General features: G+C 34.9%; 1 protein-coding gene across 3 annotated transcripts in view; it reads right to left on the bottom strand.

Annotated features, from left to right (window-relative positions):
* ATRNL1 (attractin like 1) overlaps positions 1–17,637 on the bottom strand; it is a 528,683-nt gene that overhangs the window by 229,344 nt on the left and 281,702 nt on the right. For all 3 annotated transcript variants that reach the window (XM_087766532.1, XM_087766530.1, XM_009476061.2), the window contains exon 26: positions 2,568–2,646. In XM_087766532.1, coding sequence (XP_087622658.1) covers positions 2,568–2,646 — 79 coding nt within the window. The remainder of the gene's footprint in view (positions 1–2,567; positions 2,647–17,637) is intronic.

Raw genomic sequence — 17,637 nt, 5'->3', positions numbered from 1 at the left:
ACACTTAATTCCAAAACCTTACAGAAAATGCTACCTATAAAAACAAGTTCTCTGATCTAGATTAAAGGAAAATATTACGTGGAGCATTATTGAAAATTTGTATTTGACATGAACTGCTGCTGATGTGCAATGGCAGATTGAAAATAAAGGAGACTTGCTTAAATATTTACAATTCATAATGCTACCACACTCTAGGTACCGTTTCACACCTCATTTAAAATAGGAAGAAATAGATACTCCTGTAATTTTGAAATTAAACAAGTAACATTTCTGAATGAGAGACAACTAAGTTTCTCTAGTTATATATAAGGAAAACCAAGGATCAGAACTGAAGCGTGGACCTCTGAGAGTTTTAATTCAGTTGGCAAGTATTTCCTTCTATTTTGCTCTTCCAAAGAAGCTGATTTATGTTTACGTTGTATTTATCAGTCAGCTCATACGAGGTTTCATACAGCCTTAGAAATGCTTTTGATGACATTAGGAAAATAAAACTTGGAAAACTTCAAAAAATTTTATATGAGAATGTGTTTATGGCATGATGCCTACAGACTACATTAAAAATACTATATTTTAAACATCTAGGAGAGTAACCGTGGAAAACAGATTAGATCCCCTAGATCTGTGAAGTTATGTATTTGTATTTGTTCTTAAACATGTCAATAAAACAACCTAATTAACATGAGAAATGAAACCACAGAATTGCTACATTCCATCACAATACAATTTTGCACAGAACTATTACCGAGTTAAGTACTGAGAGAAATTAAAATAAAATATTAGTAAGTTGAATAGAATACTGTAGTTTAAAGTAACTTTCTTCTGTATTTTGCAAGTAATAACAAATATATGAGCACATGCCCTTAGAGGGAGAATATGCTTCATAATAGTCACCTAAATAAAAAAATACCTAAATGAAATAACTACGATAATATACATTTTTCTTTGTAGCACCAGTTCAAAGCTAAACCTGGGCCTTAGTATGCTATAATTGCAGTGAAGGAAAATTGTAAGTGCTAGTTGCATCGCACTTCTAAAGCATATATAAATTCACTGTAGATCTACAGTAAAAAAAAAAATTAAACATTCATGGTGCCAGTATACTAAGAAAAAATAATCAATTACAGAAAGACTTGGGTTTTTTTTAAAATCTAGATTACAGTACCATTAAGGAAGTGCTGTTTCCAAAAATTATCAAGATTAGAAGCTTCAGGGGGAAAAAAATCACTGTCTAAAAATTATACATCTTATTTATGAGAATAAAATTAAACATGGCAACTATCACTATACATCACCTCAATCATGCTATGTACATGTAGCAGTATATATAACCTAAGTTTAATCTTATATAAGTTTAATTATTTGTTAAACAGGTAAGAAAAAATATTTGGGCCAAATTTCCAACACAGGTATAATGGTTTAGACCTTATGTATGAGTATTTATTGAAGAACTTCAATTGTGCCATGGCTTTAATGACAGAACTACTAATATTAATAGAGGTAGAATTTTGCTTAGAATAAAAAAAATTACAAACAAAAAAAGAGAGAATAAAAAAAAGACGAAAGTATAAGCTCTTTGCAGAGAGGGTTGCCTCCTACTTTATGTTCCAGTGACTGTTGATAACAACACAGCCTAAGTCACAGTATCAGTTTCCTAGAAATTTTGAGATGCCACACTACGATCCTCTGTGTTCACTCAATTTATCAATGTTTTTGCACTACTATTTTGAGACTATTGAGAATATTGGGATGCATTAGACACAGTATAACCAGCTGGTCAAAAGAGGTGATTATCCCTCTGTATTTAGCATCAGTGCAGCCTCACCTTGAGCATTGCGTGCACCTCTCTGCCCTGCAATTTAAAAAGGATTTTAAGGTACTTCAAAGCGTCCAGAGGACAGCAACAAAGCTGGTGAAAGGGCTGGAAGGAATGTCCTATGAGGAGTGGCTGAGGACTTTGGGCTTGTCTAGTTTGGAGAAAAGGAGGCTGAGGGGCGACCTCATTGCTCTCTACAGCTTCCTGAGGAGGGGAGGTGGAGAGGGAGGTGCTGATCTCTTCTCCCTGGTATCCAGTGATAGGACGCATGGGAATGGTTCAAAGCTGTGCCGGGGAGGTTTAGACTGGACATTAGGAAGCATTTCTTTACCAAGAGGGTGGTCAAACACTGGCACAGGCTTCCCAGAGAGGTGGTTGATGCCCCAAGGCTGGCAGTGTTTAAGAGTCATTTGGACAATGCCCTTAATAACATGCTTTATGTTATGCTTCAGGTCAGTCCTGAAGTGGTCAGGCTAGGTGATCTTTGCAGGTCCCTTCCAACTGAAATATGCTATGCTATGCTATGCTATTCTATTCTAAATATTCCACCATAAAGAAAATTTAGCTTTCTGCAACCTAGTGCTCGAATTTCTTTAATTTTTTGACAGGAGGAAGTCCAGGGTAAAAAAAAAAAAAGTTTTGAGGGATATTTAAATTGTGTATACAGGTGAAAGTGGAGGTGGGATTGTTCATCAAAGCTCTCAGTTTATTCTGAAAGATAAAGCTATTACAAAAATCTTAAAGTTATTGATACCTCTCTCCGTCGAGAAGCCCAACAGGTTTGTTTGATTTTCCAAACGACAGCGGCTACCAGCAGTAAGGATAAGAAACAACTGCAATTACAAAAAAAAAAAAAAAAAGTAATTGTAACATAATGGTCTGAAAAAGCTTGTGTTTTTAGGGTATCAAAGGTAATGAAAATACATTTAAGCATCGAAAAAATCCCACAAAAATAGAGGAAAACTAAACTCTAAACTCTACCGGGATGACAAACAACAGTCAACCATTCAAGTTCAAAGTCAAAAGAGAATGCACACCTCTGATGCTGTGGTTGTCTCCATAAAATGCTATTACTGTCTCCATTAGCATGAGATAAGCTCCATTACAACCATCCACATACCCACAACAGTCTCAACAATTAAGCACTACATATTTCACATTCAGCAGATGGATAAAAACGATGAACTATAGCAAAAAAACTATACCAATATATACTTCTCTCAGTTTGTGAATTCTGAATAATTTCCTGGGATGCAGGAATGATAACTATGCAGCGAGTATAATTAGTTTGAGGAACCAGGTTTGCACATGACAATAGGTCTGTTTTATCAAATTGAGTATTTCTATAGTGAATTGCCCAGGGAAAACATCCCAAAGAATATCACCACGTTACAGTCCCAAAGACACAACAGAAGACGACAAAAAATACCAAAATGATTAAACTTCCACAGTTCACAGTCAGAGCACATGCTTTCTCTCTTGCTCCAGTATTTTTGTATTTGTAACATTTAGTCCAAAAAGGATTTTGGTAGAAGGATCACTGAACTCTCAACCTCTTAGTGAATTTCTGGATACTGACAAAAGGCTTCAAAAGTTGACATCTAATGTAAGCAGTCAGAACATCTTATACTTTATTTAGACAGTGTTTTATAAAAATATCTGGATTTTCTAGTGTGAAGAACTTTCAGTCATGTTAGCACATCTGCTGTGCACAGTGTTTGCAATTAATACAACCGTGTAACTATTGAACTACACTAGTCATCCTTAACTTTTTTTTGCCAAAAAGCTTCAAAATGTATTCTTTAACTAATATGGGAAATACCAAGAACTCCCTGAAGTAGCATAGTTCAGTGGAGTACTGTACATAAATATAAAATATAATCATTATCCATGCAGTAACACCTGTATCATGCTGTAAACAGAACTGAAATTATGACCTAGAAGATACATCTCCAGAAATAACAGCTCATGGCATTCAATATTTATCCATAATATGAAGACTATTAGAAACCACTTTATGGCAACTGTAGTTTAATGTCACTATCAAGGTAATGGAATGAAAGCACTCAATCATTCTTGGTCTGTAAGCAACAGGATCAGCTGTACCACTGAATATTTAACAACAAAAAGTACCATTGCTCTGAGTACGCTCAAAACTCACTCTCCATAACACAAGCTTTCCTTGATGGTTAAAGTAATACAGATCGATATGCCTTTCTATCAGCATCTTATTCACTTAGAACTCTTTTCACTACGAGCTTTCAACATTCTTTTTTATCAATTTCTTCTTTGAACACCCTTGAGAAAACCTGCCAGAGTGAGACCAAGTTTGAAAGAGAAAAGCATCAGATATATAAAGTGGTTTGGGCATAGAATGTTCAATTAAAATTAACAGCTTGATTTTTTACTTAAGAGACTTAATTCTGTCTGTTGAGCTCCAAGAAGGCTGATTGTTCTGAACCTGAAAGGAAAAATTGTTAAAGGATCTGTTTCTAGATGCAAAGTTTGACTTTCCTCTTAACAGCCAATGTCAACCACCAGCATTTTTTAGCAGTTTTTTAATGCTCTTTGGAACTTAGGGATTTTCATGGAAAGGAAGATATATTCTCCCTCTCTCCTTATAGCACCATTTTAAATACTGTGTTGAGCTTTTATTGGTTCTTGGTACAGATCCTTTAAAAAACAAAGGTATTTGGAATTTTGATTGGTTCTGATCAATGGATCAGAACAGTTCAGCATATCTAAGAACGATTCTGCCCAGAGAAAATTGTTGGAAGAGTTAACAATCTGTAATAAAAGGATGTGAGAGGGTAAGTGCTGGTTCAAGAACCTTAGGGTATTCAGAAGAGGAATCTCAACCTTACACTTTAATGAATATCAGTGTAAAATCATCTTTCCCCAGGTCTTCACTGAAAGGAACTAAGGCAGTAAGAACATTTTAATTGATACACCATTTTATTAACACCGTATTTTTTACTAGAAGAGTTTCTCTTAAGAGTTTGTTACAACAAAATATCTAAGTAGCACAAAGAATGTTATGACAGAAACTGATCATCAGAGAATGTTCACCGTTTTGTTTAATGCATTACTCCAGTTGATGCACTGATTTCATTTTTTAAAATTTGTCTTTGGTTGTCTTCCTTTCTCCAGTCTCCTTTGAAAGCAAGTACAAGTTGACTGTGAATTTATATTTGTTGTCTAGTAAAAAGCAGAACAAAAACCCCCACTGACCACCAGAATGAATCCACTTTTGCAGCAACATCTTTTAAGCTTTTTAAACCAATAGATGCTTACAAATACTATTTCCCAGAAGAGTTTTCCCTACCATATACTGTACTGTCTAGCTAGTAACTGCAGCAGATGCTTAGGGGCAACATCAGAGTACTGACATGTTGCTATAAATTAGCATGCTGTGCATGAAGTAAGGATAAGCCATCTCAACTTACTCTTATACTCCTCTATAGTCCTTCAAAAAAAATAAGTTAGGGAAACATCAGCAACTCTGTTTAGAATGATGAACTCAAAGCTCCTGGAATTTGAAAAAGATTAATGCATTCAAGAGAGCTGGACACAGGAAACTAAGAGAGCCTTGCACTGTGTGACTGCTTCATTATGGCCAGTAATGGACTCTCTCTCCTTAGAAAATTCAGTCCTTCACATTTATTAATTTCTTGAACAATTCTCTTAAGCTAGTAGAAGAAAAATATTGAGAGTTCTGGCTGAAAAACTTCAGTCAAATTATTTCTCTGCTCTGTACATCAATGGAGCTAGGTCACACATTGAATTTTCCTGTCATCAGTCAAAACATAATTTAGTTTATGTGCAACGTCAAAATCAGAAACAAGTGTTTCAAAGACACACCCATAAAATAATATAAATCATTGGAAATTACAGCGTTGATAATGTGAAATGTTTACTTTAACAGTTTTGTATGATCTTTTCTTGGCAAGTAAACATGAAATACTTTACTTTCTTCTTTGTTATTTTTTTTAATATAAATAATCAGAAGGAGAAAAAAATATCAAAATTCATGTTAACGAAGAGAAGACACACACAGAAAATAGACTTTTTCAAACTAACCTGGTTCCAGGCTGTGGTGAGATAATAGTCTTCGTTTATTTAGGGTAATAAAAATTAAAGCTGACTGCAAAGGATCTCACAATACTGAGTGACTTGGCAATAAAATAAGAGAATGAAATTCAGTGCCAATGAACTGAAGGCAATGTGCACAAGAAAAAAAAAATCTCTAGCTACAAATACACAATGATAGGTTCTAAATTAGCTAATACCACTCAAGAAAATGGTCTTGAAGTCATTGCAGATAGTTCTTTAAACATATCAACTGAACGTTTAGTGGCAGTCAAAACAGCAAATAGGATGTTAGGAGAGATTAGAAAAGAAATAAAGAACAAAACAGAAAGCATTGGGATGCCAGTGCATAAATCTATAGTATGTCTGTATCTTGAAGCACCCATCACCTCATCTCAAAAACACAAAGTCGAACTAAAAACATATGAAGGAGTTTAGTCCACTTCGCTAGGGGAAGAATGGTAGTAGAAATAAGCTCTTTTGTTTTGAAACAATAGGGAGTTGAAAGGAGACATGATAAAGACATTATAGGGAAACAGTATAACAGCAGGACAAGTATAGATGGGTGCTCTCCAATCCCCCAGTATACTACTTAGCGCCTTCTTGAGACAGAGGTATAAGAGAAGAAAGCACAATCACAAATAGTGTGTCAAAACAGAGATGACTGCAGTGCAAAATAAATGAATTTAAAATTGGCCAGCTAACAGTTAAAAAAAAGAAATTGCCAGAAGGGGACCAATATCAGAAAAAGAAATTTCTAGATGGGTTCACAAGGTTCCCAGAGTATCAGATCCAGTCAGTTTTGATGAGACTGATATATAATAGCTGAGAGGTCTATGCATGACACAAAGACTGAAAAAAAAAAATGGTTAATGGTAATGAGGACAAAGAAATCATACAGTGTGCCAATTGGTCAACTGCACCTATTTCAGCAATTTTTATTTTTTTATTTTTTTTTTAAACACAATGACTGCTAAGTTGTATTTACAGGGACAAGGAATCCACCCCTCATTTACAGAGCAAAGGATATGTATTCTCCTTGGAATGAAGCAATTCCCAAAATAATTTAAAGATCAGTGTGAATGACCAACTCATTATGAATTGCTGCTGGGATGCTGAAATAAAAAGGATTAAAACAACCTTAAATACTCAGGTGTGCAGTAGTAAGCAGCACTTGGGAGATGAATTTATCACTCTACAAGGTATTGCCAAAACAGACTATCAGACTCGCTCTTGAAATTCTGGTATTTGCATTTCTTTAAAGGAGGTTGGAAACATGGAGAGAATAGAGTGAAGAATCACAAAAAAATATTCAAAGGTTGGAGAAAATCTTTTACTGACAGTGATTTAACAGCTCAATCATTTAACTTTTCAAAAAGATCAAGTGGTGACTTGCTTACAGTCTGTATGAGTTTCCATGGGGAGAAAATACCAAGGCTCTCATTCATCTGGCACAGAAACACATGATAAGAAACAATGGCTGGAAGCAGACACATTTGAATTAAACTCGGACATCATTATGATTTATTTTCTGTATCATAAAATAAGGTTACATATACTGAAAAAAGATTTGACTATGCTGCAATGACCAGATAAACTAAGATACAGAAAATGGATGGATAGTAAACAGGGAATACAAAAAATAAATGTGCTTACACAGACTCGTCCACATGGTCATAGATTTGGTCCACCATTTCTGACTCTCTAGTTGAGACTCTGAATGACCTCAAATAAACAGATAAATGCCTTTGCAATGCAGATGGCTTATGAAACGCTGACCCAGAGTGAATGACTTTCTGTACTTATTAATGTAATTCTTCCCAATGCAACAATTATCATGCTAAGACACACTTAAAACCACAGCAGCTCAAGCATTATCAGGATTTTGTAGTCTCTAGGACAAAGAAATGATCTGCCAGAAGATAATGACATAGCTTTCCACAGTTGCCCCTTCAAACCGTGTGGAACAAAATAGGGGGAAACACTAAAAAAGCACGCTTGAAAACGAGCAATTCGTCACCAGTGGCGTGTATTACAGGCTGGTTGAAAGTTATCGTCTTAGTATTATGTAAGAGACAATAAATAATTAGAGAACAGATGAACTGAAAAGGAAGCCCTGCATGTAAGTAGTTTATGTCCAGTGCAGCAGAGGAAAGTGGCCAAGGAAGGGCTACAAGAGAACAACAGTGTCTAGTAGTAAGGTCTAGGCCAGACAGATGATCTCCCAGAAAGGATCTAGGTACTATGAAAAGAGAAATACTGATTTAACAGAACACAGAAAAGGAAAACTGCAAGGAATAATTGCTGCCTGCATAACTGTTTTTGCAATATACAGAGTAAATTTTTAACTTACAGAGGTCATACTTAGACATATTTAGTGCAGTTCACAGACCTGGCTGAGGAGTGAGAGGGCAGTGCTTTCCATAACTGAGAAATGATTTTCTGTCTGTGTGATTGGGAGGCAGACTAAAAACTAAGATTAATCACTAGCACAAACCATAAAGGGAATTAGTGGATATGTTGCTGCTTGGTATCCGCAAATTTAAACAAAACCTGTAGCTATTCTTTAAACAATCTCAGATTACAGGGATAAAAACAGGGGGAAATCTGTGAAATGTAATGGTCAGTGTGGTTGGACTAGATGAATTAATGACACATTTGTGCCTTAAGCTCTATGAACGCATTATAAATACACCAAAGAATTCCTTTTCTTTTTTCATTACATAGTAATGCCTGTAAGTTAGTTACATACTGTATCAAAAGACTACTTCTGTTAAAATGAAATAATTTACTTATTTTTGCAGTGATGTAAAAGGAACTATTTCATGAATTAAATATAAATATTTTAATGACCATTATTGTAAATGGAACGTAACAGGAACAAAACAAAATGTTCCATCCTTCGCTATTTCGTTTCTCATTCTCTTATTATTTAACATGCAAAGAGAAATTAAAATGTCAAAAAAAAAGTATGTAAACATTCATGCATAAATAATTGTTGTTTCCATGATTTTATTTAAGCCACTAATTTGCATAATAATTCAGTAGAAATTTCCATATTGGATGAAAGCAAACACTTTTTCAAACTTTACCTTAAATCCAGTATACTTTTAATACCATTAAAATTAAAAATTATATGTGGGATTCTACTTCAAGCACCTGTCACATTTACCTATTTTACAACAGAGGACAAAGTACAGCAGCTCCACACAGCTGAGCGTGGTGCAGAGTCCCTAAGCTACCCCTGGTTAAGCCCACCTTTGGAGCAGCATATCTGTAGTGGCACAGTTTGTCAAGACTATTCTAACAACTCACAAGAAAACGGATGGTCTGTTAGCTCGACTGCAGCTTCACACTAACATTGTTATACTGTCACCATGCTCAAACACATGTGGTAGACAGGTCCTTAGAGTCCTAGGGGTATGCCTGCAGTGCTGGTTTAGTCTGGATCTGGAGTGGGCTTTGGAACGAGTTCCCTGATTGTCACCACTGTTGCGCTGTGGCTCATACTGTGGAGCAATCTTGGAGCTCATGATGTAGAAACTGAACTGGAAGATGTGCAATGTACATTCCAGACACAAATGGGCTTTCAGTCCATAGAACTAAACTAGAGCTAGTCCAAAAGAAAAAATGACAAGATGCATGTAGTGTGAATGTCAGGTCCTCAGCACCATTTTACTCAACAGATGATCTCTTACTTGTCCATGCTGCTTACTAATAGAGACATGAGCACCCAAAGATTACTTTCATAAAGTTATTTAGGTGCATAGCAGTCTCACTGACTGCCCAAATGTGTATAGTTACACATATTTTAAAAGCTCCTCCCAAGTCTTTTTTTTTTTTTTAAATAGCAGTTGGGCCACCAAGGCAACTATTGCTTAATTACTTGAAACCTGCTGTGCTGAGTGAGACAACAGTTAAATATCCCTCTAGATTCACAAACCTCATGCCCCTTAATCTCACTATCTTCATACATACACTTCGCTAAATAGCAATCTTAACAGTGACCCTACACCGTATTAATGTTTCTCTTTCATACTAACTATGGGGGTTTTTAAACATGAACAAAAAAAAATAGTATTCAGTAAAAAAAACGTGATGACAAAAAGCTCTTTAATGTAGATACATATAAAGAAAATGAATCTCTTATCTAAGTTTTTAAATCAATGTTGCAAAAGTTTCTTAAGAGATCACATATACTGTTTTTCTAAGAACTATTTTTCTGACACATTATTTACTATCTTTTTATTGGCAAATAGAGAACATTTTAATTGATATGTTATAAAGCAAGCACAATTCTAAAATAAAAATAATTGAACAATTATTTTTCTAAAACCATGACTTCGAATAGCAATTATTGTCACAGCAATTGATTTCTCTCATTGTACTTGACAAGAACATTGTGTTTATGATTATGATTATGTGCTCGGCTCAGCCATCCTTACTTGTGTTAACTAATATACACATGACAAGCAACTCCAGAGATTTCAACAGGATTATCCGAAGTACAAAGCACTGTAAACATACTATTAGGAGTTTGATATGTATGAGAGCAGTATAAATTTTTTTATGTTTTTAACGATTAATTAAATTGCTCTGAGTCACACAGTTTTACAAACATTGTTATAAGGAGGAATATTTCAACGATTAGCAATGCTGAATGATTCTGGGAATAAAGTGTTACGCTTCCAAATTAAAATGTGTGAAGACTTAGAGGAAAGTAGTCTTGGCTAGCAATGAAGTAGGATACACAGCTTCCAGTCCGTGGTAATGCAGTGTGTGCAGTAAGGGAAATAAATCTTGGTTGACCCTGTGGAGCCAAGACCTACCAGCCAGTAGTCCTTGTTCCCTGGTCTAAGAGAGCTCTGGCTGCCACAGCCAGTGAAAGACATTGCCTACTAAGGCAGCATTACCATCTAGGTGATTCAAGAATATCCTCCTCTTATTCTTGCTAGTCATGAGAAACACTACCAGTACCAGCAGCTCCATGCACTGGCTGCACCCCACGCTCCATTATCTGGAACTGATCAGCTAACAGCTGGGCAACCTTTCCCTCTTCAACTACACATATTTTATTGTTGTACATACTTAAATATGGCAGGGCTTTTTTCCATCAGCCTAGATCTATGTCCCATTCTGAGTCAGAGTTTTGCTGTCCCTGGTGTTTTAATAAAGTGATAGCTCCTGAGCTCCAACTTTTCCCCCACAGTTCTCCATGAAATAAGGAAACCCAAGGGAAAGTTAAGTCAACTATGAACCCTCTAATCATAAAGCCATATAAAGGGTTCAAGCCCTCAGTTCACATTTTCCAAACTGGAAAGTGAAAGAAATGTCTGAATATGAAGTAAATTATCTACGACAGTATTTAAAACTTCAAGTATTTCTAAAAATCATGTAAATGCAAATTTGTATTTGTTTATTTGTCTCTAAGATGGAATTTACACAAGTTAAGAAACACCTTTCAAGTTCATTTGAAACTAATTACATGGATAATTCTTCTTATCCAGATGACGGTGATTAAAATGCTATTTTTTGATGCTGTCCTGAAAACCCATATATTCCCATAAATAAATCTTCCATGAAGTGTCTCATGAAAGTCACATAATTGCCCTTAAAATTAACTTGTCACATGTCCACAACTACCAACCTTATAAAAAAAAAGAAAAATTGTTAAAAAGAAATAGATATGGCCTTCTATTAAGAGTTCTGCCTGAGAGAACCAGATATGTTTGGTAAGAATGCAAGGTAAAGGATATCCACATTACATTTGTTTTACTGTGTCATGGTTGATTAACAGGAACAGCATCTGCACAGAGATGCAGTTCATAAAATTACTGACCAAGGTTTTAAATGAAGATTTACAAACATTACAAGGGCATAATGGAAATACCTTAGCTCATGGATTAAAAAATACATTCATATATGGAGAGTAAACTGAAAGTGTTTTTATTTAATATACGCAAAACTTCTTAAAGATGGCAATAGAAAAGCTGTATACCCTTTTCTGCAGTTCACACAGCACAGTAATTGTCATAAACAGCTCTGCAGGTATAGAAAACACTAACAGGTACTTATTGTAAGGTGAGAAAAGGCTGACAGTGTATACAACAGGGATCAGAATTTAGAATAAACTCAACTGTTAAATGGTATAAGCTTTTCTATTTATTTAACATCTATAAAAAAAAAAAAAAAGGAAACCGAAAAGAATAGGTTTCAATGATTCCAGATTCCTGCATTTCAACATAGTGTTCTTCAATGCCAGCCTTACACCTATCAAGCATCGTCAGTGCAGACTCAAGTTATACCTCGAGGAAACACCAAACCTGTGTGAAGATTTCTACTTAGTATCAAAGCAGTCCTTTTAACTGAGGAGAACAGGAGACCACATCTGAAGAATTTCCTGCTCCTGGTGTAGAAAATACTACAATTCTTATTTTCATAACATCTGTGTCTTAGAATCACACAAAAACTGAATACTTCTGCTTGGAAACAGATGTAACTTGTACTTATCTCACTTAAAATAAAAGGAAGAAGGAAGGCTGAGATGGAGCCACGGACAGAGTAATTGGGCTGTTGAGTAAAAATTCAGTTCAGAAAGTATGTCAACACATTCTCTTTCCCTGGCAGATGAGACATCGATCATTGATGATCCCAAGCTTTATAAATGAAATATTTTCAGGGACGATGGGCTAGGGGGGAACCGTACTCCCACATAATAAATTCCTGGTTTACTGTACGTTAGAATCAGAGACATTAGATGTTTTTATGAAGCAAAGAGAATTTTGGCAGAGCAGTGTAACAGATCTTTCTACAGAATTTCAGCTCCCAGAGCAGACGGATATGAAGGTGAAAATTTATTTCTATATTGGAGGACTATTATTGACTATAGCAGGAACATTGTAAAGGAATTCATCAGAAAAAGATCTTAATCCCTGGCTTTATGGAGAAAAATACCTGGAAAACACAGGGATATTGTAACTTATTTTAAAGAAAAGAGCCCTAATAAAATCTCCGACATAGCCTCGCTTTAAGAATATCACATAACAGCATTACTACACTGGCCACTACAAGAGGCACACTCAGACATAAGCAAAAAGTAAGTGATTTGTTCTTTTTTTTTTTTTTTAAATGGCAGATAGTGCTTCAATCTCGGAACCTGACATAACAATTTTGAATCAAAATGCTTGGAGTTTTGTGTGTGGAATTTCATATCCTCTAGCAGTATCTGATCCAAGCATCATTTCTTTTAGCACATGACCTGTCTTACAGCTATATCTTAAAAAGTCTTCAAAGTAAAGCCCCTTTAAGAAATCATCTCCTATATGGCTACATGCTCACTCTTCTGAAGTCCCAAATCAAACAATTTATTCCAACTCCACAAAGGTAGCACTAGCTTTTAGGTGCTTCCTGAACAATTCTAACCTGACTGCGATCATGAGATGACACTGTCAATCAGCTGCAGCTGCATTCTGTTGCATAGTTCATACCTTTTTTTCTGTTTTTGAGGAATCCTCATTAACTAACCATCAGTCTATCTCTAGCTGCCCAGACAAACAATAACCAAAAAGTAAAGAAGGACATATGTGATCCAAGCTCACTATTATTTCCACAAAGTAAGTCTGAATTATCCCAATGATGCTATTTTCTAAAATACCCGAGAAGTTTGCACCACAGCCACGTGGACCATTTAAGTATGTACACTGCGACTCCACTAAAAAAAAATTTAACTATACCTGTGTGAAATATATGTGAATATATATTTTATACACATAAACATAAAATAAAATTATGTAGGTATTATGGGAGAAGAATGGAGTTATAGAATGTGATTGCTTTACTGCTTAGATAAATAGCAATATAAATAACAACAGAAATCAAAGAAAAGTGTATGAGCTGCCTCCACTCAAGTACTTCTGCCCAGAACACCTATACTGAATGGGGCAGCACAGTATTCATGGTAGGTATTCACAGTCTGATTCACCCAAACACTGACACTTAGTAGCACAATGCACATCTATGTATACAACAAATTATAAACAAAGGATCAGATGCACAGGCTGAGATGCTCCAGCTCTTTTACACGTAAAGTGTAACTTGTTTTGGAAGTATTGAAGATTTATTGTAGTAAAAGATGCTTGTTGCCTTTAGGTGGCCCATTGGCTGTGGTAAATGTTTCTGATGGTAGCAGTCTTTCTGTTATGAGACTGGTTTTGGCAGTGGAGATCTGTAGCATTGCAGAGGAGACAAAACAAAGCTCATGGGCAAATTAAAGTGATACCCCTGTGCCATGGAGCTTACTGACTGCCTTCCACGGGACCACTGGATGTTGTGGCACAGAACATTTGGACTGTTCCCCCATCCTTGGAAACATTCAAGGCCAGGCTGGATGGGGCTCTGAGCAACCTGATCTAGTTGTAGATGTCCCTGCCAATTGCAGGGGGGATGGACTAGATGGCCTTTAAAGGTGCTTTCCATCCCAAAGCATTCTATGATTCTATGACTGCTCTATTGAAGTTAAGAGAGAGAAATACATTAAAGGGAAAGGGGCCTCAAAAAACAGTATACTGACAAAAGCATGCTGTAAGAAGTCTCTAGAGGTGCACATTGAAAATTACTATTAAAAATGTAGCCAAAATAATTTTGTTGAGGAAGAAAAGCAAAATTAAGTAAAATAATAAACTAAAACTTCAATAATGGTATTAATAAAGCTTCATAATTTAAGCTCTGAATGCATAACTGAAAACAGGGAGACTAAAGTATCAGTGGTATCTACTGCATTTTATATAAATTATATTTTAAAGTAAGCAGCATCAATGACACATCAGTATAAAACATATTAGTTTATTAGTAAGAACAGCTACCACATCAGTGTAAAATCATTTATTAATATATATTGAATGTAGAAAACCAACTTAATCCTTCATCTCCTGAGGCATAAACTCCTCTAATAGTTTAAAATCATCTCTGACAACTGCCCCTACAAAGGTTGGGTTTATTGGTCTTTGTTGTGCAATGAAACATCAAAATAATTCTTGAAGGTAAGGAAGAATGAAATGTGTTTAAATGGGGAATTTGTTATTTGCAGGAAAATTATTATGAAAAAAAACTATTGATTTTTTTCATTAGGTACATGTGCCAAAATGTTATAGAGAATGTAGGGGATTTTTAAATAACTTTTAAAAATAAAATAATTATTAAAAAGTAACTATATAACATATAAATGTACACATACATATTTTATATTTTCCTACATACATCAATAACTCATGTTATATATACATAAAGCTCTCTTTTCATATTAAATATGCCATGAGCCATACCAGAAGCTACTATAGTAACGTATGAATGAATGATCAATTATGCGAACAGCCTTTATATACAACTAAAAAGGGAAAATGGATATAGTGTACATCAGGATGCTATTTGGAAGACCAACATTCACATTTCATTCTGCCAATACGATATCAAACAAAAGTGAACCATTTAAAAGGACTCTGAAATATATTACTCAATAAAGGTCTAGATGTGAACTTTAACTCTCAGCAGTTCTTCCTTTCACCTCTTTGAAGCAGCAAATAAAGAAGATTTACAATCAAAGGGGCTTAATCTAACATAAACTGAAATTAATCTCCATAGAATAAATAGAACATCACACCCATAAAGTGTGATTATGTTTCTTTTACTCATGGAAAAGACTTTCATATTTCATATAATTTTATGGTTTTGCCTTTCATGGGTGAAATACTCTATATTTCTCTCAACAAGTGATGCTGTATGTAAAAAAATCCAGACCAAAAGAGGGGGGGAGGGGGGATCTGTGTCCATTAAATTTGCAGACAAATTATGAAATACAGAATTTAATATTTTCTGCAGTAACTTTCAAGAAAAATTAGCAATTGAATATATTGTTTATATTTAAAAATAGGTGTGCTGTCAGTTCAGCTTTTTTGCAATGATTTTGCTGATATAAAATAACCATTTAAGATTTTAATTGAAGGGGGAAAAAGACTCATTTTTTCTAATTGTTGTCAATTAGGGAATTTGGGGAAGGAGGACTCCCAACCAACGCCACATTTCAGTAGCCTTCCAAACTGAAATATTCACATTATTTCAAGATTTTTTTTATTCTTTTCCCTCATTCTTTTTTTTCACTGCACTGTTTCTCTAGTGCAGACGTTATCCTTTGATAATAAATCACAGAAATATAAAATACACATAGAGAGCCACCAAGCCATGTCAGCATTGTTTAGCATATTATACTCAAATATAATCAAGAAATTTAATAAACTGCTAAAGGATTTTTCCCTTTATTATTTAACTTTTCTAATACTTTTTCCAAAGAGGCGAACATATTTGAAGAGGTAGATGTAAAAAGTCATAAATATCCTTACTGAATGCCCTATTAACATGACAATTTCCTGAAGACAGAGTAAGGACTTTTAGATTTCGAAGCCAAAGAAGCATCATTATTGTTCTGTAATTGCACTACATACAAAGAATACAAAACTCCTGATACCCTTCAACCTGATATTTATAATTTCAACTGAAAAGACTCAAGACATATAAGGAAAGAAATATAATTTTGAAACTGTAGAGGGTTTTCCTAAAATATCACAAAAAATTGAAACCATAGAAAAACAATTATGACCTAAAACATAATTGGGCCACATATGCAGATTAAATTCAGATTTAAAAATATAAATAGATGATGTAACTATTTTTTAATGTGTAATTTTTAGTGTGGCTTTTGGAGTCCACAGCAGACTGTCCATAATTTTGTTTCTTATTGACAAAATGTAGCTCCCCCCCCCCATTGAACCCCAATAAATAAATTAAAAAAACCAAAATCTTCCACACTAAATGCTTAATTTGGTACCATAAAATTTTACTGCAATATTTTTATTAACATTCCATTAAAAAAGCTCATTAGATGAATTCCTTTGAGTTCAGATGTCTCTTCTCAAAAGTAATAATTGGATTTAATATTTTAGTATGTATGAAATCCACAGCATAACACACAGTCTAGCACTTTCTTTTCTCTCTTCCTGTGATTTATTACAACTGAACACTAGGATTCTGAATATTTCTCTACTGCCATAAACAGATTCCTCATTTTTTCGATGTCACTCACTTCACAGCATGCCATACCGACTGCATCTGCAAAGACAGACTGGCAGAGTGCTTGAGAAAGCTGCTTGTCACTTGCCATAATGGACAATGACATTATTGCCTAAAGGAAAACCCTACTATTTTTTACTTCCTTTTTTTTTGTTATTATTTTCCTTCATCAGCTTTCGCCCCACTTCACCATATACTTACATCTGGAAACAAACTTCTGAAGTTAACTTTGCAACTGGTACATCTACCCTGTCATAAGAAGACAGAATTGCTTCTCTTTTGAATTAAAATGACAAAAGCAAAATTTCAAGTCCATTTATCACAGATGAAAACCTGTTCTAGTTCTTTTGTTTGAAGTACGGCAGACTGCAATTTCATAAAGAAGTGACTAGGATTAAGCACGCTAGAAGACAAACAGCTGTAAGCACCAGTATTGTTTTAGTCTAAGAAAACAACTGACTGATCGGATTTAAGAAAATACAATATAAAATTTAGGGAATCAAAATACAAACACAATATGAATTATCTATGATGCTTCTTAGGAAACAAAATACAATGTGGCTGTAAAAAGACGCATCCCTGAAAGGAGAACGTTACAGAACTGTCTCAGAGTAAGG

Source organism: Nipponia nippon, unplaced genomic scaffold (assembly GCF_047370975.1).
Source record: "Nipponia nippon isolate SJK-2023a ecotype South Korea unplaced genomic scaffold, ASM4737097v1 scaffold_3, whole genome shotgun sequence".
NCBI classification, from domain to species: domain Eukaryota; kingdom Metazoa; phylum Chordata; class Aves; order Pelecaniformes; family Threskiornithidae; genus Nipponia; species Nipponia nippon.
This window is presented reverse-complemented; position numbering and strand designations above follow the sequence as displayed.